A 27,955-nucleotide genomic window follows, 5' to 3' on the forward strand; every position below is an offset into this window, starting at 1 on the left:
TACCCCCAGAGATCCAGACCCTACCCACTCTCATGGCCTTCCGAAAGGCTATTAAAACCTGGCTATTCCGGCAGGCCTGGGGCTGTTGACCTCATGACTGAGGTCCAGCCCCGATTAGACTGGGTGCGTGATGTGGTTTTTTAATCTGTGTTTCCGCGTTTTTTAACTTTCTACTTTTTAAAATTTATTTGTTGTAAGCCGCCCGGAGTTCTTCAGGATTGGGCGGCCTATAAATTCATTAAATTCAATTCAAATTCAATTCAATTGTATAGTGCATTATAATTATGCATATGGGTATGCATGAACATAGGTATCCATCTGCTGGCATGGCTGCCTCTAGTCCATAATACATCCGTCTGGATTTCAGAAGCCTACTTCAGCTCTGTAAATGTACTGGAAGTATATTGTGTATATGAGTATATATGCATGGATTGTGTTCTTAATTGGGGTTTATTCTACAGAAAGAGAAAGAGACAGAGAAGTACAAGTATGGGCATGGCCAACTTCATCTTTATATATTAGTCTCCAAAATCCACTATCATTGTCAGGCAAAAACTGGGTTCAGAAAGAAATGGAAAATTAACATAAATAGAATTTTTGGATAGCTACAGAAGGTGACATCTGATGACATCAGTGTAGACACTTCCTAAACTGCTGAAAGGTTATTATGAATAGGAAGGATAGTGTAGAAGATGACTAAGCTGAGCCCGAGGGAAAGACCAAATGTGTCATCAGTCTTGAGTCTTTTTGTGCTCACAAGAGATCTAAGTCCAACCACCTTAAATTCTGTTGACTCTTATATACCCTTAATTTGCTTTGGATCCTTGTAGAGCGCTTTAGCATGCAATACACTTTTATTCATTTGAACTGTCTGGATTCCTTATTTCCTGCACTTGACAGACAGAATTACAACAAAATAATGAGAGAAAGAAGGATCAGTAAGGACTAGGTGAGAATGGCTGAAGCAGAGAATGAACTGAGGTTTGCAAGAAATGCCCAAGGAATAAAAAAACATTATTTCAGATACCTCTGGAAAAAAGAAAAGAAACAAAAAAACACAATGTAGGTCTGTTGAAGAAACATAGCAAGGAACAGGTTATGGATGACCGTGAGAAGGCAGAATGTTTTATTGTGTTTTTTAGGTCTGTCTCCTCTCTGAAGAAAAATGAAGCTCTAGCTAGCCATGGTACTACTGGTAGAAGGTGGGAAATGTATCTCAGGCCAAACAAGATCACTCAGCTAATTTAAATTACTTGACTTTTTGGGGAGCCAAATGAATTACATCCTAGATATATGGAAGGAAGTTTTAGAGATGATAGCAGAACCATTAACTGTAATCCTAGAAAACTCCCAGTTAAGTTTTAGAAGGTTGAACAAGAACAAACAACCTCTATTTCAGAAAAGAGAAAAACCTGCAAAATTACAGACCTCTCAGCTTGATATTTACACCAAGCAAGATCCCTTAGCAGATAAGTTAACAGAATATCTGGGCGTCTTTGCATAAGCATGCAACAGTTAAAAGGAATCATTGTGGATCTGCCATAAACAAGTCATGCAATGCTACTGTCATCTCCTTTTTTGACAGAGTGACTAACTTAATATTTTGACCTCAGCAAAAAGTTCAACAAAGTTTCTATGATGTCCTCATTAATAAAATGATAATGTAAGTAGAAAATGATACAACTGTAGACATTTATAATTGTCTGAAATATGGTAAAGGGAATACTCTTAAATGGCTCCATATCAAATTAGCTAATAGTACCGAGTGGAGTGTTAAAGGTCCTAAACAGAGTTCTGTGCTGTGCTGTTCAACATTTTTATCACCACATCATCACATCTGAAGATGACACAAAATTAGGAGGATGGATCTACACTTTTAAAAGAAGATTCAAAAAGCTCCACAGATAAGACTTGAACAATGGGATGAAATGGGCAAAATATATTTAATAGGGAGAAATATGAAGTTCTACAAAAATATGAAATAAATATGGCAAAACCTGGCTGTACATGTGAAAAGATTCTGGGTGGGTAAGTAGATCACAGGTTGAATGTGAACCAACAGCATGATGCAGTTGCTAAAAAAAAGGCATGCAATTTTACAATGTGTTAATAGGAACACAGATTGAAGACCATGGGAAGTAATTGTCCCATCTACTCCATCCTGATCAGGTACCCATCTGAATACCATGTCCAATTCTGGACACCACTAAAATAAAAGTTGACAAATTGGAGTGTCTGCAGAGGACGGTGAAAGTTGCATTTTAGCATACGGGATAATTAGAAGTTGGAAGAGCAATTAGAAAGTGTGGATCTGCCCTTTCTTCCAAAACATTGCTCTTTAATTCTGGAAAAGTGATGCTATATTACTGAATTACTAATTGAAAGTTTTGGAGTCCTTGAAAATATTCAATAATGATATGTTTGCTATAATATAAGCTAATACATAGGAAAGTGCTCACACCTAAAAATTGCCTGGGCACCAAATTCAGAGGTGGGTTCCTGTCCGTTCTAAGCCCTTCATGGTATTGGATCTGGGTACTTGAGAGACCACCTACTGCCAATTACCTCCACTAGACCAATAAGATCCCATAGACTAGGCCTCCTCCGAATTCCATCAGCCGGCCAATGTTGACTGGCAACTACCCGGAGGAGGGCCTTCTCGGTGGCTGCTCCGACCCTCTGGAACGAACTCCCCGTGGAGATTCGTACCCTCACCACCCTCCAGGCCTTCCGCATAGCCCTTAAAAGCTGGCTGTTTCGACAGGCCTGGGGCTAAAGACTTGCGACCCCACTCGAATGGTATGACTGTTGTGTTTGTTTTTTTAACGGTGTATGGTTTTCATGTTTGTAACTTGTCTGTTTTTCCCCTCCCGTGAATTGTGAGCCGCCCTGAGTCCCCTCAGGGAAAAGGGCGGCATACAAATAAAGTAAAATCTATTAAAATCTATTCTATAGAAGAGGTTCCACAAATCTACCATGCCATTTAGAACTGGTTCCAGCTCCCTCCCCCCACCTGTCCACGCCCCGCCTGCCGCTCACTGTTTGGCTGGCTCAACAATCGCCCCGCCTGCCTCTGAGTCCTATCTAAACCTTAAAGTTTTAAAACTGTCAAGTTTGAACACCCCTGGTTGTTTTTTTTATAAAGGATTAGGGGTGCAAGGGGCTTGTAACTTGATAGCTTTAAGACTTGCGTGCTTCAAATGCCAGTTTCTGAGCCAAGATTTTGGTTGCTAAGCAAGAGTGTTGTTAAGTGAGTTTCACCACATTTTACAAGTTGGCCATGCCCGCCAAGTCATATGACTGCCAAGCCACTCCCACTCAGTCACATGGCTGGAAAGCCACTCCCACCCAGTCACATGGCCGGCAAGCCACTCCCACAAAGCAGGCCACACCTACAGAAGAGGTTCTAAAAAATTTTAAACCCACCATTGACCAAATTGCTCTAAATCTACCATACTACTCAAAATATTTAGACTGATAAATACTTTTTCCGCATAGCAAATGTAAGTTTACAGGTTATATAGATACTGCTTATTAAACAAAAGTTATTTGCAGAAAACAATACATTCCTGTATTAATGTAGTCACTTGCTTAAATGATGACCCCCAAATCAAAGAATGGAAAAGAACTGACCTTGGATCGTGGTGGTGCTCGGATGTACCATTTACAATCAACAGCCTCAGAATCAGAAGCTTTTCCTTCTTTTCCAATCTGCACCGATTCCACAATTCCTTCAGATCCTCCCATTTGAAACTCACAAACTGAATAACAACAAAACATAAGATCAAGCAAAAAGAAAATCAGATCAAATACGAAGGTTTTAAAGTGCTATGGAAAACTGAACATACCGACCTGGCAATGGTTTCAAAACCCCGAGATCCTTGAATTCGGGATCTGAAAGTGAAACCAAGGAAGAAACAAATTAGCCTGTTTACCCAACACTCTTTGAAATATTATAATGTAGCTTAATCTTAATTATGGGGATCTGAAGAGAACTATTAAGTTGAATTTTTTAAATGAGATTTGTTCTTTTAAAAAGCAAAGTTACCCTCAGGTGGTCAATTTGCTAATTTACTGAATTTCTACTCTGCTTTTCCAACAAAGGGTAATGACTAACAAAAGCAAATACATTTAAGCACACAAGAAAAATTCAATTAAAACGACACCCATAATACAGACTAAATTCAACTAATTATAACTCATCTGAACAGCCAACCCAGCGGCTGCAGCTAAGGTCTACCCAACTATATAATAGCTACCTTCTGGCACAAGAAAGTAACAAAGAAACGAGCTTCATTTCCTTTTTCACTATAAATGCATATTATCTGCCCTATTAAAAAAAGACAGTGCTAATATAAAAGTTAAGTGAGATTTAACTGCAGTATATATTTTATTAAATGAAAAATACTTTAAATTGTAATTTAAATGATTGCCCTCCTTGAATATATAATTATTTTCTCCTTCTGTCATGTTAAAACATTGCAATTTACATGCCAGTGCTCTGGAGGCTTCATTCAACTCTCAAGGGAATCACATTTTAACCAGGACTGGTGTAAAGTATATTAAGTCAGATTCTCTTTAAATGTTCTACCAATATCACTGTAGCTCAGTGATGGCTAACCTTTTTGTCGTGTGCTGAAATTGCACATGTGCGTGACATCAAGCTTGTTTGCATGGCCTCACCCACAATGCAATGTGCCCTGCCCCCCGTGCATGTGCGCATGACTCCCCCATGACCCACGCAAGCATGGGACCCCATGTGCACAAGTGCAATCCCTCATGCCGTTTTGGGCCTAGCAGGCCTCCCTGAAGCTTCCCAGGATGAAAAGCGGACCATACGGAGGGTGCACCGCAGTCCCCTGGGGCCAGTTTTGGGCCTAGCAGGCCACCCTGAAGCCTCCTGAAAGCAAAAACAGTGTTTGTGTGGGTACACCATGGTAGAGCTGACCTGGGCGATGGCTCACATGCCTACAGAGAGGGCTCTGCGTGCCACATGTGCCATAGGTTCACCATCACAGCTCTAGCTCCTTCATTCATTTTATTCCCTTGAATATTCCTTTGAAAAAATAGATGTAATATCTAAGACTCTTCTCTCTTTCCTATTCCAAAAGATTTTGAAGAATTGTCTGCCTTGATGCCTTTCAGTTCCAAGAACCATCAAGAAACTATTCAAATCTATCAGCTTAAACATGTAACAAATAGAGTTGTCAAAATAAGTAGAATTATATAGCATTTGTTCACAGTTCGCTAAACAACTAAGGGTTTACTACATCAAATGGAAGATCCTTCTGCTTTTCTATCTTCAAGAAAACTAAATAATCAGACATAAATGAATAACACATCAGCACCCCTCTAGGAGATTTACAAACCTTGAGCATGCTGCAAATGCTACTTTCCCTGTGTCAAATATATTCCATATATTTAATTATTAAGGCAAGAATTAGTTTGGGTTGGTAGTTAAGGCATCAGATTAGAAACCTTACACGCAAAGCCAGCTGGATGATTTAAGGAAGGGAGTAATGGCAAATCATGTCTGAAAAACTTTATCAAGAACACTACAGGGACCAGTCAATCAATTGCCAGGAATCAATTGCTGGAAGCACAGTCTCTCAAAACAACAAATGACATAAAATGTATTAAGTTCAGAGGAAGTAAATTAAGATTTTAACCAACTGTGTTATTATGACTACTTTGGGTATCTAATACTCAATGGTCATTTTATCCTTGAATCTTTGAAATTGTCAAGAGAATGTACCATCAGGATATGGTGCAATTAAAAAATAGAAGGAAATGGAAAATATACACGGAGATATTTACAAATAACACACAATTTTATCCTATTTTCTACATATGCTAAAACTGGGTTTAATACCATGTTTAATGTATATGATCTTCTGTTTTAGTGTCATAGAAGAGTAGTGAAATTGAAAATTGTAATGTATTATTTTTCTTATAAAATTATTTTAGTATTTCTTTTCTTCTTTTTAGTTTGTATTTTTTAGCTTTTTAAATGTATACATTTTTATTCAGTGATTTTACATAAAATTTAAATAAATGTTTTTCTTAATTGTATTGCTGAAAACTTTTTTGCTGAATATTTTTTTAATTATTACACTTTAAAAATGGCCCACTAATTTCATTTGCATTTTTCTCTTCCAACAATGAACTCAGCTATTCACACATGAAGTAATGTCACTTTATACTCCCAAAACATTATTATGTGGCTTGGACTTGACCTATATGATACTATCCAGACAAAGTAACAAAGTGTACATAAAGGAAAAAATAATGGCAACCACTACAGAGCAAATAACACGAGTATCATTCTACTCAATATTTGCAACAACACCTTGTTGAAATTATCATTACTAACTATTTTTCCAGAACAACCACATGTTGAATTTGTAATATCAATGAGATTAAACATGATCAACTGTAACCAAGGTATGTCATTGTCACGTTTAATTTGGGTACAACAAAGTTAAATTAATAACTCTTTACATATTTTTGTACTTTGCTTATTTTTGATATTGATCAAAGCTTCTTATAGGTCAGATACAATCATATTGTAATACTTATATGCTAGAATAAATATAGTTATATGTTACACTAAAAGAAAAACCGGGGATAATTGACCAATTTCAAGGAAAACATTTCAATCTCAAGATAATTATTTTCCACTTCAAAAGATACAATAATGAGTACCAGTACACCTTGCTTACCAAATGCCTCATGCATAAATAATTCAAAGTTAAAATTGTTCTGAAAACATAACTTTGCAACCAGCGTCTCTCTTTTTCTAAGTTACATGTTTATCATTACAGTCATCACAGTCAGTTAATAAGTACTATTCTGTGCCTGGTTTCTTACATCTTGCCCAGCAGAGATATTGGAGAGAAAGGGATTACAAGAGGATGAGCAGGCATATAATGGGAAATACACATCAAAAGGAATTTGCTAGCAATGGCTATTTGCCTGGTGTGTATAGACCTGGAAGACAACCTGAACAATAACAACCAAGCTCAAAGAGCATCAATGGCTCCATGGTTCAAATCTGAACTACATATATTTACCTTCTATTAAAATTGCCCAGAGGTTTAGCTGGGGAGGACTGAATCTAGCACAGTCAAGAAGTGATGTGGACTGGATCATACAGCATGAGATCCAACTCAGAAAAAAAGATCAAGTTTCAGAAAGACGGAGAAAAAAAACTTTATGTGAGACTTTTCCATAACCAGTTGTGGCTTTGCACATTTTGCTAGGAAAAAGAAAGAGTTGATCCAATATGTTCTGTAATTTGTTAATTATATTTGCGTCATGACCCATAGAAGTTGTTCCATTGATATTCAAAAGCTTAAAAAATGAAGCTATTTCAACCCAGGGGTAATGTGGAATTCAAATGAGATCCTCTTACCACTAACAGTATTGCTTTTTGAGTTACATACAGATCACCTTCAAGGGTTGGCTGACAAAGAACACACTGCAAGTCTTGAATCACTGGTCCGTTTCCTCCCAGATGGGACACACTGCTGTATCAACTGAGTCTAATAAATGACTATCTCTTTCACTGAAATTATATGGGTGTTGAGCTGGAGAATCCACAGACTGCAGATGTTCCTCAGGGATGCAGTCCCATCCAGAAAAGGTGCATCTCACATATCCTGACATTCAGCTTCTAGAATCAATAAAAGTGTAGTCTTTGCTCTAAACACAGCTTCACCTTATTTTATTTTACAGTCCTTTATATTCAGAGTAGGTCAAGCACCATCTAGCTGAGTTCTCAGAAAGAATAATTATAGCTAAGTATCATTAGCATATTAATGGAACTAGTCCTAGACCGGAAATCATCCTTTCCAATATCTTCATGTCGATATCAATATTAAGGGAAACAAATCAGAATCTTGTGGGAGAGTCTACTTCCCCTCAAGCAGAAGTCTCTCAATATTACTTTGTAACCCAAACAGAAAGGAATGGAAACAACACATTTATGATACTATAATTGTGTCCATCTGCCTATTGCCCCCTCCCTTCTTATTTCAAATGCAGATGATGGCATTTACCACATTGAAAGATGAACATATGAGTTAAGGAGTTGTGGATGAAAATGGAAGGCCATGAAATATATTCCAGATATGTTTACAAATTGGGCATTTGTGTCTGTCACATTCTAGTTATGGTCTGTATCTGTTTCTTACTGGCAAATAGCAATTTTCAATTAGAACTTGATAAACAAGATATAAATGCCTATATCAAAATCTATGAATTTTATCAACCCAAGTAAGTCATGGGTAATCAATTCTATGTTTTAATAATGCTATTACTACAATTCCAAGTTAATAAGAAGCACAGCATTTTCTGTTTCAATTTTCTCTTTCCTGGGTCTCAGAGTGTGCTTCATTATTATTTTCACTTTTCTGTGAGTGCTGTAGGCTGATAAATATTTTTCAGTCTATGTTATGACCCAGGTGGGCAAGACTAGGCAGGCCTCCAGAAAGTCTTTTATTTCTCCTCAAAAGGGTTAAACAATTGATCCTCCATACTGACCATTCAGACTCTACCCTCAGTCCTCCAAACAACAGCCCATAAATTACCCGACCAGTCTACAAAGCAAAAATCCAGACAGAAAGCAAGGGTAAGGCCCAGAGCAAGGAAAAGGTCCAAGACAAGGAACAGTTTTCCCCAAGGGCATAGTGAAACAATAGACCAACGCAGTTTACCAATAAGGACACAATTCAAACCAAAAGGCCATGAGCACTTCTCACAACAGGATGGGCAAGGCAGGTCTAAAAGGAGAATCTTCAGGGCTAGGGCAAGCCAAGAATAGTCCTCAAAAAAGGGCAAAAGGAATCTTTGAAACCAAGCAGTTTGAGTCACCGCCGAGGGAATGTAATCTGAAACCAAACACTTGTTCCTGGCAAAAGCCCCTCCTCACGGCATCTCCTTAAGTGTTACTCTCCAGTGAACCTCGTGAGGAGGGGCGGGGTGTCCTCCTACTGAGTAATCTGGTCGCCCTGTGCTGACTCTGCCTTCTCTCCATTCTTCGCACTTGGGGATCAGGCCGGGAAGGTGTTTGCTCATCTCCAGAGCTCTGTCACTCCTCTGCTCCAGTGCCTGCCCTTTTCGTCTCCTACCCCTTCCTTGACCAGCCTGAGCCTTCTCTTCCTCCCTGCCTACTTTTCTGAGGCCTGATGGACCTGGGACTGCCTTGTCCTAATTCTCAGGTCATTCCTCCTAAACTATACAGACTGCACCATCCTCTGCACCGGCCTCAGACCCATCTCCTCCTCCTCAGACCCAAACTCCAAAGGGGGCCATGACAGTGTGATAAGTGGGAGCAGATATACAGACTTGGTTTCAGAGAAGACAATTAGTCTCCTGGAACTTGACATGGCCACTGGTATCAGGAAGTGATGGTGACAGCAGAGTTTTAATACCCTGCATTCCCCATCTACAGTAATGGGCTGTTTCTCTGTGCCAGTTTTGGAGAAAGTTTTAATCATAAAGTCCACTCCTCTCCAAATGAATAGTTCTTAAAACTATTTGATCCAAATACTTCTTTTCCCAATCTAAAATAATGTCATTATCCCTCTGGCTTCAAGAAATCAGACCTTGTTGTTTTACACAAGCATTTCAAAAGAGGCAGTCCCAAATTGGATCCTCAATTCACAAACAATGAATTGTCCCATTGCTCTCACAATATGCCCCAAATACAGTCTTTGAGATGATTACTTCCAGTTTAATAACCGCCATTTCTGAAAGAAGGGGGAAACAAGTGGATTAAACAAGAGGGTGGAAGGACTGATATAACATTTAAAAGGGAGGAAAACTGTAATTATCTATTGAAAAGAAGGTCAAAAGTGATTCGTATATTAATTTAATTTTCTCTTTTTTGTTTCTGGCGGGTTCCCATTTTTCTTCAATTTGTTTTTATTCTATAAAAATGTCTTAATATAAAAAAAACATTACTCTAGGAAAAGGGTTAGGAGGAGAACATTCTGCTCTTCTTGGGCCATCCCAAACTGTAACGCACAGGGTGACATAAAAAGCCCTACACAATAAGTACCCCTTTGTTTGGAATGTGGTCTAATGAAAGCAATGCAGGATTTCCCTTTTCTACATTTGACATAATATCACCATCATATCTAAAAGGGCTCTTTTGACAAAAGCATCCAGAGCAGTGGATGCTTGTGGCCCTGTGGCCTTTTGGAACTAAAGATTGTCAAAGCTCTGGATTACTTCAGTCCTTTGTAGAGATATCTTTCTATAGCTTATACAGCAGGAAGTGCTGTGAATCATTTATGCTCCTCTTCCCTGCTCAGTGGTATCTTCCTTGTTACAATTGGTATCAATTATTCTACAATGACATAATTTGTAATATTTTTAGTTGTCTCCACCTGCCTAGCTTTACCTTTATTTGTCTGACTGAACCTGACATATTCCAACTGCTTCTGCTTGATTCAGCTTCTTTCTCCCCTTGTGGGTCTTACAGAAAGGACTGGAGTGAGCTTAGGAAAAGAATTGAAGGGGAAAGTATAGAACAAACCTGAGGCAAAATAATTAAATGACACAAGACCCAGGAGACCTAAAGCCCATCTGCAGTGCTGCAGGATTCCAGGTAAATATTTGAGCAGATATAAGAATAGACCAAAAGAAGAGTCTTGAAAATCGTTTAGCAGGTAGCTGAGGCTGGAAACTGATAGCATGCCAGCAGTGATAGGCAGTTAAGTTGGAAGATCAGGCCAGCTGCAAGGAAGGAAGAAGGAAATATGCTATCCAAGGGAGATCAATTCAACATGGACATCAATATTGTTATCAGCAACATCATCAGCATTATGTATTTGCATATGATATCTGCAAACTATCCCAGTCATACAATTCTGGGTAGTAGAAATGGTTTTTCACTGTGTCCCTTAATGACTATTTTTAGACTTGCCTCTTTAAGCTAAGCCTTGGCATTCTCTGGAGGTCTCCTTTCTATATAATTAAGCAACACTGACTGTTTGACTTCCTAGTTCAGATAAGGTTGGCTAGATGCAACTACATAAAGGAAATATGTACCAAAAAAAAATCTAAGTCTTCTTTTACATGCCAGTCATACTTGTAGATCTAACTCTAACAGCAATGAAAGTCTATGTTACATTGCATATTGCTGCCCTTTTTTCCTGCTTTTAGTCTTTTTTCTGGTGGAAAGACTGGAATCTTAACCCAGATCTCAACCCACATATTGATCGTGGGGCCTAATCATTCCTACTTCTTATTTTAAATAAAGTAGAACAGTACATTTGTATTGATTAGGTTGGAATCCATATAATGATAACAGTAACAAGCAGTGAAACCCTGGTTTATCATCCTCCACCATAATGTAACTAGACATCATGAGGTGTTTGGATACCAATAATCAATAGCAGCATAAAATAGATTTATAGTCACTTTCCACCAAGAGTGTCCTTACGATGCCAGTCTTTAGCATCCCAAACATGATGAGGGCTGATAGTATAGAGAATATTAACATGGAATTAATCAATTGTGCTACATCTAAATTATATCAACTGAAATGTACATTTGTTGACCCCTTCCTACTCCATTCTGTAAATGAAAGTATAGAGCTAATGCTGGTAGCATAGGTCAGGGAAGATTAAGTGACAAGGAAAGCAAAATTATTTTCAAATGTCTAAAATCGCAGGGCAAAAAAAAATCAAAGGGAAGAAACCAAGTACAACAAAGGAAGAAGGCTTTGAGATCACAAAAACATCCCTGACTTCTTTCAAAAGCAAAGCTTTCTTGTAGATTCATTGAAAGATGAAAGTGCTTGAAGAAGTATGAAACATCTTAAACTATTAATGAAATAACCAAACCAACCTTGTAAGAGCTACTAACTTATATTTTATAATAATACAAGTAGATTAATTTATCTACTTATTGAGTTTTTCAGTGATTTAATAAAAAAACCTTTGTTATAAACAAAACCAATCTCCTAAGAATTAATTTGCATTCAGTCATAACTACAAATAATTAGAAATAATTGCTACTGTTAAGCCCATTTCTGTCTCCATCTGTTCCCTTAAAAAAAACTCCCTTTGCAGTGAAGCTATATATTTAGCATTGTACTTGGTTATTGCTCTCTTCCTCCTGTTCAATTCTGATATAAGATATTACTAAGTTTACCAGTGACAACCATCTCTTGATTGTCAGTCCTCTAGATTTTGCAGTCCTCACATGACCTATCGCTTATTGTTTCACAGCTTTCTGATCACAAAAATATCTAATAGAATAAGAGGAGTCAATCACTGTCAATGTTTTGCTACTCCAGATAAATATTCTCTGTTTATTTTTGATCACTCAATGGATTCCAAAAACAAGACTCATGAGTAAAAATACAAAATACAGATTTGACTAGCAGCATGCAACACAAAATATATCTCACCTTGGATATTCGGTTTTGGTTCACTTCCCTTCAAGAAATGATAAAATATTCAAGGGTTGAAAAATCAACATGAATATAGGTGAGCCTTAAAATGATAAATTATTATCACAGCAGAACATTCAGAATGACAGAATATTCTAGTCTAGCGATTACAAATCTTCTTGAGTAAGGAATAATACTCTTATTTTTCCTGAAGCCTGAGAAATTCTGCAGACAGGTGCTTATCTCATCAATAGTGTGCGTGCCTGTCACAGATAACACTGAGAAAGTTAAAGCAAAGGAAGACATGGCAAGATCAACCTGCAAGAAACTACTCTGTCCTTGAAGTCACAAAACACACATCTCTCTTTACATGCTTTGCAAGCAGATCAAACACTTACAAATAATTCAGACAATCACTCCAAACTAAACTGCTCAGCGTAATGGCAGCTTTCATCCATTCATAAATCATTCCTTCTTTCAGCTACAAAGGCAGTGTCCTACCAGAAAATTCTACCCTGAATCAGAAACTGAATATTGTAGTACCAGTGTTTTGTATTTTGTATAGTACCAACAATTTTGAATTGAACTGATTTTGTTAATTAACATTATTGAATGCTGTTTTATTTAATCATCTATATTGTATGTGTAAATAAATGTATTTACAATACATTTATTTACACATACCTAAATCAACTTTCAGGGCAGCTAATAGTAGGCAAAGGTAGGTAACAATAAATCGCATCAGGGAACTTTATATTTTGCCAAATATGATATAGCTACTCAGACATCTTCAAATTTTACCACATAAAAACTGCTGATTAGAGTGATTTCCTCTATGCCAGACAAGATCATCATCACACCTACCATATATACTGACAGGTACGCTGAAAAATGTAGGCCAAACAGCAACCCAAAAATTGGGTTCATCTTATCTACAGAAGGGCTTGTCCTACTGTATATACAGTAATTTTTTCCTTCAGCTTTATAAAAGTACCAGCATAACCTATATATCTGCTTGTTGATAAGCACATCCATGGGTAAGCAGTTTTTATCACAATATTATGAAAAAGGGCCACTTGTGGACAAGCCAATTGTGAAAATTAAAGAGATATGAAAATTTTGAAGGCCAGATTATCCGTACAAACTCATTGAATTTGAATCTGAGGTACTCAGAGAATTTTGATGCAAACATTTTGCCTCATCGTTCTTTGGTACTCAATGCACAAGCTAGAACTTGTTGGTTTTATCTACTTTATAACTCACTTATGTTATTCCATATGAGAAAAAATTGTTTGGTACTCATCATGCCTCCCAAAACCAATTAACCATGAGTAGTGAGGTACTACTGTATACTATACATTATTTACATACATACATACATACATACATACATACATACATACATACATGTAATAAAGTATATTAAATATTTGTTTCTAGCCATGGTTAGGTTAAACTATTGCTTGGATTGTTTATGGATAAACTAATAGTATATAATGGAGGAATGAACCGCAAATCTAATGAAAATGCTGGCAAACATCATCATATTCGTGATCAATCTCTCAACTGGGTGAGAAAAGGGCTTGTGCCTCCTGGGTATGGTTGAAGGCCCATGTCCTCTCCCCTACTCCACCACAGGAGGCATGCATAGCTCCTTAATGATCACAACTGTGAGAAGCAAGATACCAGTCATTGAGAGAATCATCTTGCTTAATCACTGCTTCGCTTAACGATCAAGATTCAAGGTCCAATTGTCATCATAAGTGAAGATTCTTTATGTGAAAACAATTGATAGTTATAGCCTGATTACATTCTATCATAATTAAGACAACATTTATAATTTTTAGAGTCAATGGATCTGAGAATGGAAAGCAAAAAAAAAATCATTTATGATGGTGGCACCGCCTTCCTCCCCAGAAAATTCAGCCTCCTGCCTAGGTCCTTCCCCTCCTCCCAGTCCGAATCCTCAGATCCCAGAGGAATGGGGGGAATGCGAAATACGTGGGGGAGATGCGGCCCTGGGAACTGCCTGGGGCTGAAGAGGCTTAGTCTTGTGGATCCATTTGCCCTTCTGTAGCATTCCCGCCTCAATGCCCTGGGATATGGCCTTATTAATAATTTCCTTCATCTCAACCGAAAGGTTGGACCCTTGATCCTCAAAGGGACAAACCCTGGGGTGGGCCTAGGATGGGTGTTGGGGGGCCAAGGGCCCCAGAGCAGGGCCTTCCTCTAAATCCGAAGGGCAAGCAAAGAGGTTGGCCTGATCCGCCATTGAAGGTCCAGGGGAAACTGCCATGGCCATAGAGGTCATGGGGGAAAATTCCTTGCCCTCTTCCTCACTATCCGAGATGGGATGTGCTTGAGCTGGTGGAACCTCCATGGAGGGCTCCTCAGGAGTCACTGAATGAGAGGCTTGGGCCTGGTGCTGGGCCTTGGAGAACTATTTTTTAAAGGCCCTCTGCCAACGCAATGCGTCCTTGTCTGGGCCTGATCCCTGCTTAGGCCCGGGCCTGGAGTATGGTTTAGAGCCCCTTATGGCTTCCCTAGCAGTCATATCGGCCTGCCTGGAGAAGGCCTTGGAGGAACCCCCCCAGTTGGTTGGGGTCTTCTGGTACCTGATCAGCCATATGATAACTTTGGGCCTAGCTAATGAAAAAAGGGGCTACCTCCACTCACCACCTTGCAATAGCCTATCGCAGACCAAACACGCTCGAGGAAGAGACACAGAAGGTCGCAGCACCAATTTCCAGCCACCTGGTTCTAGGCACGAGCATTAACAGCTCCCAGCGCTTGCAGGATTAGCAGGTCTGTGACCGGTAGGCCCCAATCCTAGCCGCTCTATCAGATGATTCAGGACCAAAATCGCCAGCCAGGCTAGACAATAAATGGCTCCACGCGGCTCCTGCCGTGAGTCAGACTGCAGGCAGCGGTGGCATGCAGTTTAAAGCAAAATCGAAACCGCAAGTGGCTCCAAAATGATGGCCATTTTTAATGCCTTTTAAACTTGCCGCCAAGTCAATTACGAGCCCTGAGGAGCTGCACCATACGCCCGCCTCCAGAAGGCACAGACAACGGCAACGGAAGCCTCAGCGGGGAAATTCCCCCCCAAAGCGAGGGGTTGCGGCAGCGCTAGCATTGGCACTCCGACCCGCGCGCTTTCCCGACAGCTGCCTGTGTCCCTAGCGGCACCTGGGTAACAAGCAGGATGCTGGGGGGGGGGGGGACAAAGAAGGAGAGAAAGGGATTAAATTACTAAAATAAGCTGATAAATCTCACCAAGCCTGCCCCCACCTTAAATCCAATCCTTCTACAAATTAAGCTCAATGGAGAGTCCAAGCAATATTGTTAGAATTCAAGAGAAACTCTAAGTGCATCCACTGGGCTAGCTGAATTGAAAAAAACTGAAGATAATCGGCACCAGAGGCGTGGCTTAAAGTTTCAATTCCGTTCTGGGCAGTTTGGCTGTATTTAACCCTTACTTGGACCTTCCTGAGCAGCGCCCTGGAAAAATATTATCGGCCAACACTTATGATGTAATGCCATTCTAGTTGGACAAATTTCATTTCTGGGCTCTGAATTTTGAATTCAGACCTTTTACTAATCAAATAAACCAGATCAGATCCAAATTTTATTAAGATCAGGAGCCATTTCCGTATTCCTCACATTTGGCCATAATAGCAAGATCTATTATGTATTATCATTCAAAAGTCAGAAAACATAATGATACATAATGCACTGTATATTATTTGTTTTCAGCTTGTCAACTTCACCCTTGAGTCAAAAGGGATGAAAGAAATAATGAGCAATATAACCATCTTGTTAGCATGCAAACAATTTCAATTATGATATAAATAAGCTCAGTCTTCAGAATCTGGATAAGTACAAAATGAGTAGAACTGCAAACAAGAGCAAATATTTCCTGGATTGCTATTGATAAGGATGTCAATCATAGCAAAAATCTGTTCCCTCTGCTTTCTAAGCTCAAGAATAGTTCCACTGACAGCAATATTAAAAGATATGATTGTACGTACCTCTAATACTTTTGAATGAAGCCATATGGATAGCCCTGTGCATTATAGACTGCCAACCAGCATAAAAATATTTCTGACAAGCAAGAATAGATGAGCATTTAACACATGAATGGGCTCACAGATAAAATGAAAGCACATACACCACATGGAAGGTCTTTTTCATTCATTCTTTTTTATATGCTCCCCCTCATCCCACCTCATTCTAAAAATAAAATTTTACTGAAGCCAAATTCATTACTGGAAACGCTACTGCAGTGATACAATGCCCAATGGAACTGAACCCACTCGTGATAGCACACAACTTGTTTGACTCATGTTTTGTGTCATAATGATTCATGGAAAAATTCAAAAAATGAAAGAAAGAGGCCTACCTTATTTCGTTATAATAACCCGATGATTCAAACACCTCTAAAGCTAGGCTAAGAAACTAAGTATACATGTATTCACAATAATACTAGGAGTTACAGAAATGGAAATGATACTTATATATGCTGAAGAGAAGTTATTTATAAGAGAAGATAAGTTACTTGTAAAGCCTAATTCCTGATTTATGTTGGCATTGTAACTTTCGGTTAGACAATTCCTCCAAAGAAGGATAAATTCTTTAGTAACAGTTTCCTTTGCTAAAACCACTGAATTAATAATGTGAACAGAAGATCCATATAGAAGAAGAAAGTTGAGGAGGTCAATCTTTCTTCTTTAGAACAAATTTCACACAGTTCAGACCTTTTAATGTACAATTATCTTCTTTTGTCACCAAGGAGAGATATGTTTAAATATTACATGCTGAATCAAGGGTTCTAGAGATTTTGCTTTGGCTGTGGCATACCAATATATCACAGTAATAAAATTCTTGTTCTGTACAATTATCACATTTAATAATCTTTTTATCTTATCATAGATATATAATGATGCTTTGATTTATTTCCCTGACACAACAACCTTGCTACTGTATTCAGGAGACTGCTGGTCTTGGAAGCAGAACAGAAACAATAACATCAAAATTTCTTACTGACATCCATGTAGTATAAGAATCAGGAAAAATAAGACTGCATTTTCTAGTAGCAGTTGTGTGAAAAAACTAGCAGTTCTTTTTCAGTACAGAGTGGCAGATGGGATGGTTCCCATCCCATCAGATACAACCTATGACTGTCCAATGCTAGTTGCACACCATGTAATTACCAAGCATTAGAAATAGATACAATTTAATCTAATTTATTCTTCTGATAAGGTGGACCATCAACCGATTCCAGTGATACAGGCCAGATTGGGAAGTTAGAACAATAAAATAAAACACAGATGAAAGCAACAGCAAATCCTTCAATATTGTTGCCAGAAAATGAAGAAGCACATGTGATCATACCATGTCATGTTCAACTTAAGGGAGATGTTATATCTTTTATACAAACTAAGTAGATACAAGCCTTTAGGAAGCAATTAGGGCAGAAGGTTAACTTATCTACTTGCAGCTTGTAGTTGACCTGAGGGTCAACATAGCTAGAAAGTTATGTACTGTGAAGGATCCTTTTAAATCACTCCAATTATATAAAGTTCTGACACCAAAACCTGCTTCCAGTTCAGGTTTGGATTCATTGCTAAAACTAGTGATTGCTTTATTAGATTAGTGGATAGCACAGAAAAGTTCCTGTATAAGATTTTAAAGAATTCTCCACTAAATTAAATCACAAGAAAGGAGGTGATGAAAGCACAGTCTCAGGTAGAAAAAAATGGATATTAGGAACTAAGTCAGTAGAAGGCAAGAAAGGATCATGGGAAATTCCCAACACATTGATAGGGAGATCAGCAAATAGTAATATGTCTGGATGCCAATGTTTGAGTACCAATGCACACTGTTGGAACAACAAACAGGGGAAACTAGAAATCCTAACACTAGGCATCACATATGATCTGATGAATACAGGTAGTCCTCCACTTATGACAACTGAAACAAGAACTCTAAGTGATGGACTCAGTAAGGGAGTTGCATCCTATTTTACAATCTTTTTGCTGCAATTGTTAAAGCAAATCACCATTAAATGGTCATTAAATGAATCTGGTTTGTCCCATTGATTTTGCTTGTCTGAAATTCCCTGAGAATGATCCCAGTGTGATGGTGATCACATGACACTGGAATGCTGAACTGTCATAAATACATGCTAATCATCCCAATTTTGATCATGTGATTGTGAGGATGCTGCCATGGTTGTAAAGGTGAGAACTAGTTATAAGTCTCTTTTCCAGTATTGTCATAATATTGAAAAGTCATTAAATTGGGAGACAGGAGCTGACGTCGCAAAGGTATGAGCCCAAAGCTGCTGAAGTTGGGACAGCTCCGCAACGGGAGGAAAGTGGAAAGAGAAAGTGTGTCCATTTGGTGAAGAAATTTTATTCTTATAAAAGAGACTCCCCCCCCCAAAAAAATCAAAGCTAAATTAAACTTGCAAAGAAAAGAAAATAAGCGGCAAAATTAAGCTATATTGGATAATGTGTTATCCTTTTTTTATGGATGGAAGTTTTGCAAATATTTCCTACTTTTTAAAGTGAAAGTATTGGTTTTCTTCTTCTATTTCTTTTTTTTTACCTATGGATTAAATCTTTTTCTTTATTTTTATAATATTGGTTTGGATGGGTTTTTTCTCTTTATTTTGCTCCATTTAAGAATTTTGTTTCTTTTAAGCCTGGAATAAAAGAAGATATAACAGGAATATAAAGAGGGTAGTAATATCAGAGGGAAAAGAAGTTGCACTGCCACTTGGAGGTTGGAAATATTGCTTTCTCTTTTTTCTCTTTGATCTTTGACTTTGCACTTCAAAGGCTTCAGCTTGTTTACAGAAGAGATAAGGAGAAGAGCATGGGTTGTTTATGCAGGTGCTCTTTGGATGCTTCTTTGGCAGCTGGAGAGAAGTGAAAACAAAACCTTGTTTTAAAACTAGAGTAGCAGTGTTTACTAGTTGGAAGAATGGCACAGCTCCAAAAAGAAACCATAACATTACAACAGATTATGTTTGAAATTCAAAAATTATTAGAAACAACACAGATAATTGAGAAGAGATTGGAAAATATAGATTGTTATGCAGTGAAATTCGATGGAAGAGTTGAAGATATCCAGCAAATGGAAAAAGTGGAGGTTAGAGTCCTAAAAACCCAGGGGAGAAATGAACAAAGAGGCAACATAACTGTGGATACTGATGGTGAACTGAGTGTGGTTGGAGATGGAAAGAGTGGAACATGGAAAGGGAAGATAGATGGAAAGGAGCTCTACCCTGGATTTCAAGGTATAGAAGAAGAAGAAAAGAGAAGAATTGTTGGATTCAAGGAGAGAAATTTTGACAAAAGCACTACTGATAACTAAAGATAAGGTAATTAAAGAAGCTGACGGAGGGTCTCGAGATTTTACAAGATATGTAAAAAGCAACAAGTTGCGAAGAGAAGTCCACACAAATTTGATCAAGGAAATAACCAGATTAATTCCACAAATGGCAAAGGACATAAGACTGCACTATTACTGGAATGACAGAGATTGAGATATGAAAACTAATAACAAAATATTAGTCAAATTTAGTTAAAATTATAGCATTATGTTAAAATTGAAATTGACAAAATCGACGGCCTATAAAGAAAATATATACAAAATGTTCTACCGCTGGCATCTTCCTCCAACAAGACTGGCAAAAATCTCCCCAAAAGTATCGGCCAAATGTTGGAAATGTAGAACAACGCTGGGCACATTCTACCACATGTGGTGGACGTGTCCGGTGGCCAAAATGTATTGGAAGCAAATACTAGGATGGCTGAACGGAATCTTGTCAATGAAATTATGTCTTAACCCGGAAACTTTCCTATTAGGGATAACAGACCAAAAAATATGTAAAATCAATCAATACCTCCTCGTCCATATTTTGACAGCGGCAAGGATTGTTTACGCACAGTGCTGGAAGAGTGAAAATGCCCCCACCAGCACTATGGTGATGAATAAAATCTTAGAATTAGCAGAAATGAACAAATTGACGATGCGGATTAACGATAAAGAAGATACAGACTTTTATAAAGTCTGGGAGAAACTGTACAAATGGCTTGATGAGACAGTGAAGGTTTAGACATAAAAGGAGATAGCTGACTAACTCAACAACATACAAAAATTGAGAGATAAGTGAGAGGAGAAAAGCATTAGAGGGAGGATTTACCGTTGACTAACTCTGCTAGATTACGACGTCGGGAAAACTTGAAAAGTTGATAGGTAATCCGTCACAATTACCTGCATGGAATTAGCAACCAAGTCTTATTCTAGGTAAGGCGAGATGAGCAATGGGAGATGAAAACAATTCTTCATCTTGCTTCTTGTAAAGCTTGCCTTTTTTAAAGAAGGAAAGGAAAGAGAACCGGGTCGCCCTCAGTAGAGGAAAATATGTAAATGCAACAAAGGTTAGACTGGGGGGAGGGAGGGGTAGTAGGAAAGACAAGATGGAGAGGAGAAAGGAGAGGAATAGGAAAAAGGGAAGGGTAGAAGAAGGGGGAAGGTTAAAAAAGGAGGAAGAGAAAGGAGAGAAGGGAAGGGAGAGGTGGAAAGGTGAGAAGAAAGAGAAGAAAGTGGGATAGGAAGGAGAGAGGAAAGAAGGCAGGGAAGCAAGGAGGGCAAGAGGGAGGGAAGGAAGGAGAGAAGGAGAGTAGATAGGAAGGAGGGAAGGAGGGAAGAAAGGAGGGAACTTAAGAGAAGAGAAGGAAGGAGGGAAGGAGGAAAGGAGGGAGGGAAGATATGAGAGAAGGAGGGGGGAAGAAGAGAGGAAAGAGAGAGGGAAGGAAAGGTAGGATAGGAAAAGAAAGGAGGGAAGGAAGGAGGGAAGGAGAGAAGGAGGGAGGGAAGGAAGGGGAGTGGGAAAGAAGAAACAAGGGAAGGAAAGAGGGAGGGAGGGGAGAAGATATCTAACCTCTGATGTCTATAAGGATTTTGATATTATGGGAACGTCTTGAAATGCAGTCAAATGTAAAGCGAAACAGTAAATGTTGTACTGTTTTTTACCAGTTATTGATTGTTGTATTTTTCTTTTACTAATAAAAATATTTATTAAAAAAATTGAAGTGATAATGGATATAGTTAGATAAATAATTGATAATGATAACAATGTACAAATATGTATTGATTTGATAAGAGGAAATTTGGTATAAATTCTAAATGGTGATCATGAAAAGAAGTTTAAAAACTCTGTTATGTATGAAAGCTTATAATATTAAAAAAAGTAAGTTAAATTTAGTTAAACTAAGACAAAAAATGAAATGACGGATATTGTTAAATAAATGATTGATAATGATAATAATGTAATATTTGTATTGACATGATAAAAGGGAAATTGGAAACTTTGTTATTAAACATAATTAATTTTTATTTAGAAAATGTTATAAAGATGTAATGTTGCTGGGTGATATTGAAAATAGATAACGGAATGCCATTATGTGGTTTTGCTTTACATTTTGGAATATGTTATATAAAGGGACGTAAAAACAATTATAGTCATATGAAGATTGAGGTATGATGATAGTAATATATATATATAAATATATTTGATTTAAAATATATAACTTGATATGAATTGTAGGTGATGACTGTGGAAGGGATGCACAAAAGCTCTTTGTAACCAATTGGCACACTTTTTACAATTTGTAATGGAAGATATTTTTGTAGTGTTTGTTGTGTTTTGTCTGTTTGTGTTTATTCAAAAACATTTTTTTAAAAAGATAAGTCATTAAATTAATGGTTGTAAGTTGAGGACTATTTGTATCATAGAAGCCTGATTGAATGAGTCGGGACTAGAACACCAAAACCAAATGGATAGAATTTTTTAAAAAGTGGAGCTAATGTAGCACTAAATATCAAAAGACGCTACATCTATGAAGAAATCTATAAATATAGTAACCTTTTTAAAAGCATGTGGATAAAAAAAAAATCAATACCATTGTTCAGCTCATTATATGTTACTAAACCAACTGCTGGAAATCCTCCTAGGCGCATTTTCCTATATTAACTCACCAAATTCTCCAAAGAGCAAGCTATACTAATAGGAGACTTCGATACTTGCCAAGTTTTTCTTTTCCCCAATTGAAGTAGGAAGTCTAACAGGTTTCTGATCTCTCTGCCAATTTCATTTTTCAAAATGTGCTATAAAAAACAAGGATGAAGTTATCCTGGACATGTCAAACATCATGTCTGTGACCACTTAAACCAGTGATCCCCAACCCCCGGTCCGCGGACCGGTGCCGGGCCGGGGAGTACCTGGCACCGGGCCGCGCAGCGGCCGGGGGCCATGATCGCTGCAGCGGCCGGGGGCCATGATCGCTGCAGCGGCCGGGGGCCATAGTTTCTTTCTGTATGCAAATTAGGGCTAACTGGCACAAGGGGTGTTACTGGACCGCTGGTGGCACTCTGACGTCACCAGCGGCCCACCGCCCCCCTGTGTCCAGCGCCGCCCTTCTCATTCCTTTTCAGCGCTTCAGCGCTGGCTGATTCCTGAAAAAAACCTAAGAGCGCCTGCGCAGCTACGTAGGGCTAGCGTAGACAGCGCTAGTAGCATAGCCTTGCGTAGGCGCAGTTTGTGCTACGGTATCTACGCTAGCCATACTGAACTGCACCTGCGCAAGGCTACGCTACTAGCGCTGGTCATCGACGCGCTCAGCGGGCCACGGTAAAATTATCAAAGGCTGACTGGTCCGCGGCGATAAAAAGGTTGGGGACCACTGACTTAAACAATATCAGCACAATTTCCAGGTACCAGCAATGTTTTATCAAGAGCAAGTCTTTTCAGACTAACCTCATTTATTTTTATGACTGAATGAATACTTGGGTAGGTTAAGGAATACAATAAAGGATGTGAGAAAGTTTCTTATGGTATTTTTGGAGAGACCATGAATAAATGTGCATTAGAAGTTAATTTGATTCAGTTGATTCACAACTGGTTGAACAATTGGATCCGTATGATGGTTAAAATTTAGTTCTGGGCTGACGCAGAGAAAAGAATCAAATCTTGTGGTATTCAATAACTTTGTATGAAGAGACAGCCATATGACAAGCTTTTCAAAATAATTTCAACATGATCTGGACAGAATTAATCGTTGGGGCAACTCCAAGGTGTTCATATTCAGTGTGCAAGAGTCTTCAATTAGTAAGGAAAACAAAATGCATAGTTTGAAATCCATAGTTTGGCAATGGATCACATGAGCAGAATCTAGAGATCTTTGTGGGCAAACAGCAGGTAAAAGAGCAACAACTAAAAATGTCAATAAAATCTTGAATTACTTTACCAAAGAGTTGCACCTAGATCAGTAAAGGTATTATTTATATTGTGTTCTGTGTTACCCAGATTGAGTAAATTTATTTTTCTAAATGCTACATTTTAAAAAGGAGAAGCTCAACACAGAAAAAAAGGAACCCAGTAACCAAACTCTATGACAAATGGTTAAAAGGGTAGGGTATCTGCAGCTTGCAAAAGGAAAGACGGAAGGAAGATATCACAACAGTTTACAGATATCTAAAATACAGATATTCTCTTTGTGACTGAGGTCCAAAGAGATGAAATATAAGAAATGATATTTGGGTTCAATATTAGCACAAATTCCCTAGTATTAAGCAAAGAAACTCTCTTCCTTGAATCTATCATTTGGTTCTTTTCAAACAGAGCCATCTGTCAGGGATGCTTCATTGGATTCCTGCACTGAGCAGGGAGTTGGTACAATCCCTGCAACTTTCCTTCCAACTCATGCATTCAGTAATTCTATCATTCTAATCTAGGCTTGAAATCAAGATGTGAATCATTAACAATGGAGGTGCCATAGAGATAAATGATGTCTTTTTCTTATAATGTCAGCCCTTAATAATGATCACCTCCAAATTACATAGAAGATATGGCATAATCCAGTAATAAAATGGCTGAGGATGTATTTCTCACAGGAGAAATCTCTTATTATTCAATAAAGCTTCTGCATTTTAGTTTATAAACAAACAAATGTTGCCAGTTTGGACAGTGGTGAAATTCATATTATTATTTTTTTGCTACCAGTTCTGTGGGTGTGGCTTGGTGAGTATGGCAGGGGAAAGATACTGCAAAATCCCCATTCCCATTCCATTCTGGGGCCAGTCAGAGGTGGTATTTGCCGGTTCTCCAAACGACTCAAAATTTCCACTACTGGTTCCCCAGAACATGCAGAACATGCTGAATTTCAGCCCTCAGTTTGGATGATTAGATGGAAAAAGAAAGACAAATATCTTTATAGTATTTTTTTATGCATAATTTGCACTGAAGAGTAGCATGCACATACACACAAAGAGGGAGGGTGTCACAGGGAGACGAGAAGTGTTCTGAAACAACAGTACATGAATTAATACAGAATTCAGGTGCTAATGACATCCTTTAAATGTCACTGTATTTGTGTTTGAGAAACTTCAGTTATATGCATTGATTAAAATAGTTCAATAAAGCTATCATAGAAATTAACAGATGAACATTTCAGAAGATATAATCACATTTGTACTTTCAGCAAGCAAATTTTTTTGGAGCTTGACCCAATTCAAGAGCCAATCTCATTAGGATGAATGAGGCTTTAATTCCCAATAATTATGCTTAGGTTGGAAACTCCAGCTACAGTGATTTAAAATGAATTTATCTATAGAAAATCAAGCTCATATTTAAATGTTTTCTGGAATCAAATTCCATGTTGCATTTGTTGTACCTTTTACATTACCAATACAAGGGTTATATTAGAGGTTTCTCAGTTGCAGATGTTTGCACTGAGAACACAAAGGCCTTTTAAAAAGGATGTGGCTGGAGCGAAATGATAAGAGAGGCAGGCTTATGCAGAGTTACTGATTCTACTGAACTATTATTGCATGGCCTGCAAAAATTACAAGCTTTTCAAAAAAAAAATCATCCTGAAATTTCAACTTTTTTTTCTTACAGAATTTCATTCTCCAAACTGCAGAAACAAAACAAACCATATTCTGATATTACTAATATGCCAGAGGCCTAATCATTGATATTATTATCTACACAAACATATAAAAATGCAGCTATCACTTCTTTAGCTGTGTTGGCTTTCATATGCACTGGCTTCTCACAAGAACCTAGATTGTTGTAATATATTGGCAGTAATATAGCATCGTCAGTAATATAGAATCAGAAGATCCAAACAGTGGGGCCTTTTGGAATTGACAGATGGAAAATGTGTCACTACCATTATTACTCTCTATGCCTACCAGATAGTGTTGACTCCTGACAACTGCCTCGGCAAGTCCCTGAAGTTTTCTTGACAATATTTCAGAAGTGATTTGCTACTGCTTCTTTTAGGACTAAGAGAGAGTGATTGACCCAAGGATGCCCAACTGATTTTTTGCCCAAGATGGAATTAAAACTAGTCTCCCAATTTCTAGCCTGATGCCTTAACCACTACACTAATAGCTCTACTATCCTATACCACTACACCAAACGTATGTCAATCTAGACCTGACCCAGTCCTTCATATCTTCTAATGGCACACCTATCATCGATGTAATTGACTCCATCATGAGGGGTTCTTGGTGCTCTCTGAGCTTGTTTGTTTTCTTGCAGATATTTCATTAACCAAACAATGTAACATCATTTGGGTAATGAAACATCTGCAAGTAAATAACCAAGTTCAGAGAGCATCAAGGAGCCCTCATTTGAACTCTGAGCTACAAATATTCTCCTTTATTGAAGTTGTCCTTTTCTCATCTTTCTTTCCATCTTTCCCAGCATTGTAACCTTCTCTTCACATAATGTGTCCAAAGTGGCATAATTTGAGGCTGATGTGTGTGTGTAGTGATTTGTGTATCAATCTGCTGAATGATCCATTGGTTTCTTTTTTTCGCTGTCAATGGTATTCTCCATTGCAAAAGTTCCACATATTATTGCATCTATCTTTCTGAGTGTATTAACTTATTTTTCTAGAAGTTATTGAGATATGTTTTTATAAGCAAACTCTGTCCACTGCCAGGAGTTCGGTTCTGACCAGCTCAAGGTCGGTAAAATGACCCAAGTTGTTGAGTGGGGGGAGAGGCTAACTCTGTAAACTGCTTAGAGAAGGCTATAAAGCACTGTAAAGCAGTATATAAGTCTAAGAGCTATTGCTATTGATAATTTTATATGTGCTGCTATTACTAACCTCATTTTTATAATTAATATGCTACCTATTACAGTAAAAATAAATGTGCATGTTCTAATGTTGTGTATCCTATGTGGACATTCGTGGAGTGGGGAAGGATTGAAAATAATCTTAGAATTATATGAATGTTGGCAAAGTGGTGACCAGCAGACTATTAGTGTTTGCTATCGTTTGTTATTATTCACCTTTTGCCCTGAAAAGTATATGTTATGCCTAAAATGGCAGTGTTTCTTTTTTCAACAGGAAAGTAGAAAATGTTCTTAAATCTCTTGCATCTTTACATTTAATGACAAATTTACTGCTGCAGATTTTCTCATGCAGTACTGTTGTCATAAGCAGTAAGGATTTTTCCCCCTGCAAACTTGCTTGGGAAGCAGCCTAGAACAAAAGATCATGGATATCACTTCTGCATCATCAGCACCCTTTCAAATATGAAATAGAACAGAAATATACCCTTGGGACATTTGCAAAGATGCAAAATGAGTGTTACAGAAGCTATCATAGATCTACAGAAACATTTCCTCTAATTATACCAATATGTTATTATTGATTAATTAAGATTATGTAATCAAGAACAAATAACCTGTTCTTATCCTCTCTTTTTTTGTTACATTTCTAATCTGCCAGCAACCAAAACCGTATCAGCAATTACAAAACAGTTTAAAAGAACAAAAATAATGACATAATGCATCTTTTTGATTTTTCTCAATGGAATTATAGGTGAAAGAATGATATTTTTTTAAAAAAATCTGCTCTCTGATGTGTCTGATGTATTCTAAGACCTATAAAAGCAAAACCACATCCACTTATCAAATACCTAAGGGATTCTGCACATGACTTAGGATGACAGAAATATATCAATAAGAAAATCCCAAGACAGACGTGAATAAAAATGAATGAGTTTGTATCCCGCAAGCAGTTAATCCAATAATCCTAAACAAATATCAGCTTTGGAAATACAAATCAAAACAAAGTAAAGCAGTTATTTAAATACCCAATATGCAATAACAAGCCTAAAAAGTAAATGCACAAAGCAGCTAGACATAAACAATGATATCTGTAATCTAGCTCCAGATGCAGATGGAATAATTGTAATAATAATTGCATTTAGAAATACTAACAGTTTCACATTCCATTCCCACATAAAAATTAGCACAGGATTATTCCTAAACCACATATGTGAGTTGTTTTCTGCAATATAACCCAAATTACATTTTTTTTAAAATTTCCTGAATTTCAGCTGTTTCCCAGGTTCACTATCAACATTCTTCTGAGAATTTCAACAACTGCGACTGCAGTATTATTCAGAAACTTATACTAAAAAAGGTCACTTTTTTCTACTATCCAATTTTTT

General features: G+C 37.8%; 1 protein-coding gene across 3 annotated transcripts in view; it reads right to left on the reverse strand.

The window, feature by feature from the left end:
• NETO1 (neuropilin and tolloid like 1) overlaps nt 1-27,955 on the reverse strand; it is a 90,206-nt gene that overhangs the window by 34,473 nt on the left and 27,778 nt on the right. For 2 of the 3 annotated variants that reach the window (XM_087707319.1, XM_014062403.2), the window contains exons 5-6: nt 3,853-3,894; nt 3,634-3,761 (exon numbers count right to left, since the gene is read on the reverse strand). In XM_087707319.1, the coding sequence (XP_087563445.1) occupies nt 3,634-3,761; nt 3,853-3,894 (170 nt within the window). Of the gene's footprint in view, nt 1-3,633; nt 3,762-3,852; nt 3,895-10,543; nt 10,730-27,955 lie in introns of those variants that run through there. The other variant, XM_087707320.1, reaches the window with a different exon arrangement.

This window comes from Thamnophis sirtalis, unplaced genomic scaffold (genome assembly GCF_051295495.1).
Source record: "Thamnophis sirtalis isolate CommonGarterSnake01/CBP01778 unplaced genomic scaffold, rThaSir2_p1.2 scaffold_2, whole genome shotgun sequence".
Taxonomy (NCBI): domain Eukaryota; kingdom Metazoa; phylum Chordata; class Lepidosauria; order Squamata; family Natricidae; genus Thamnophis; species Thamnophis sirtalis.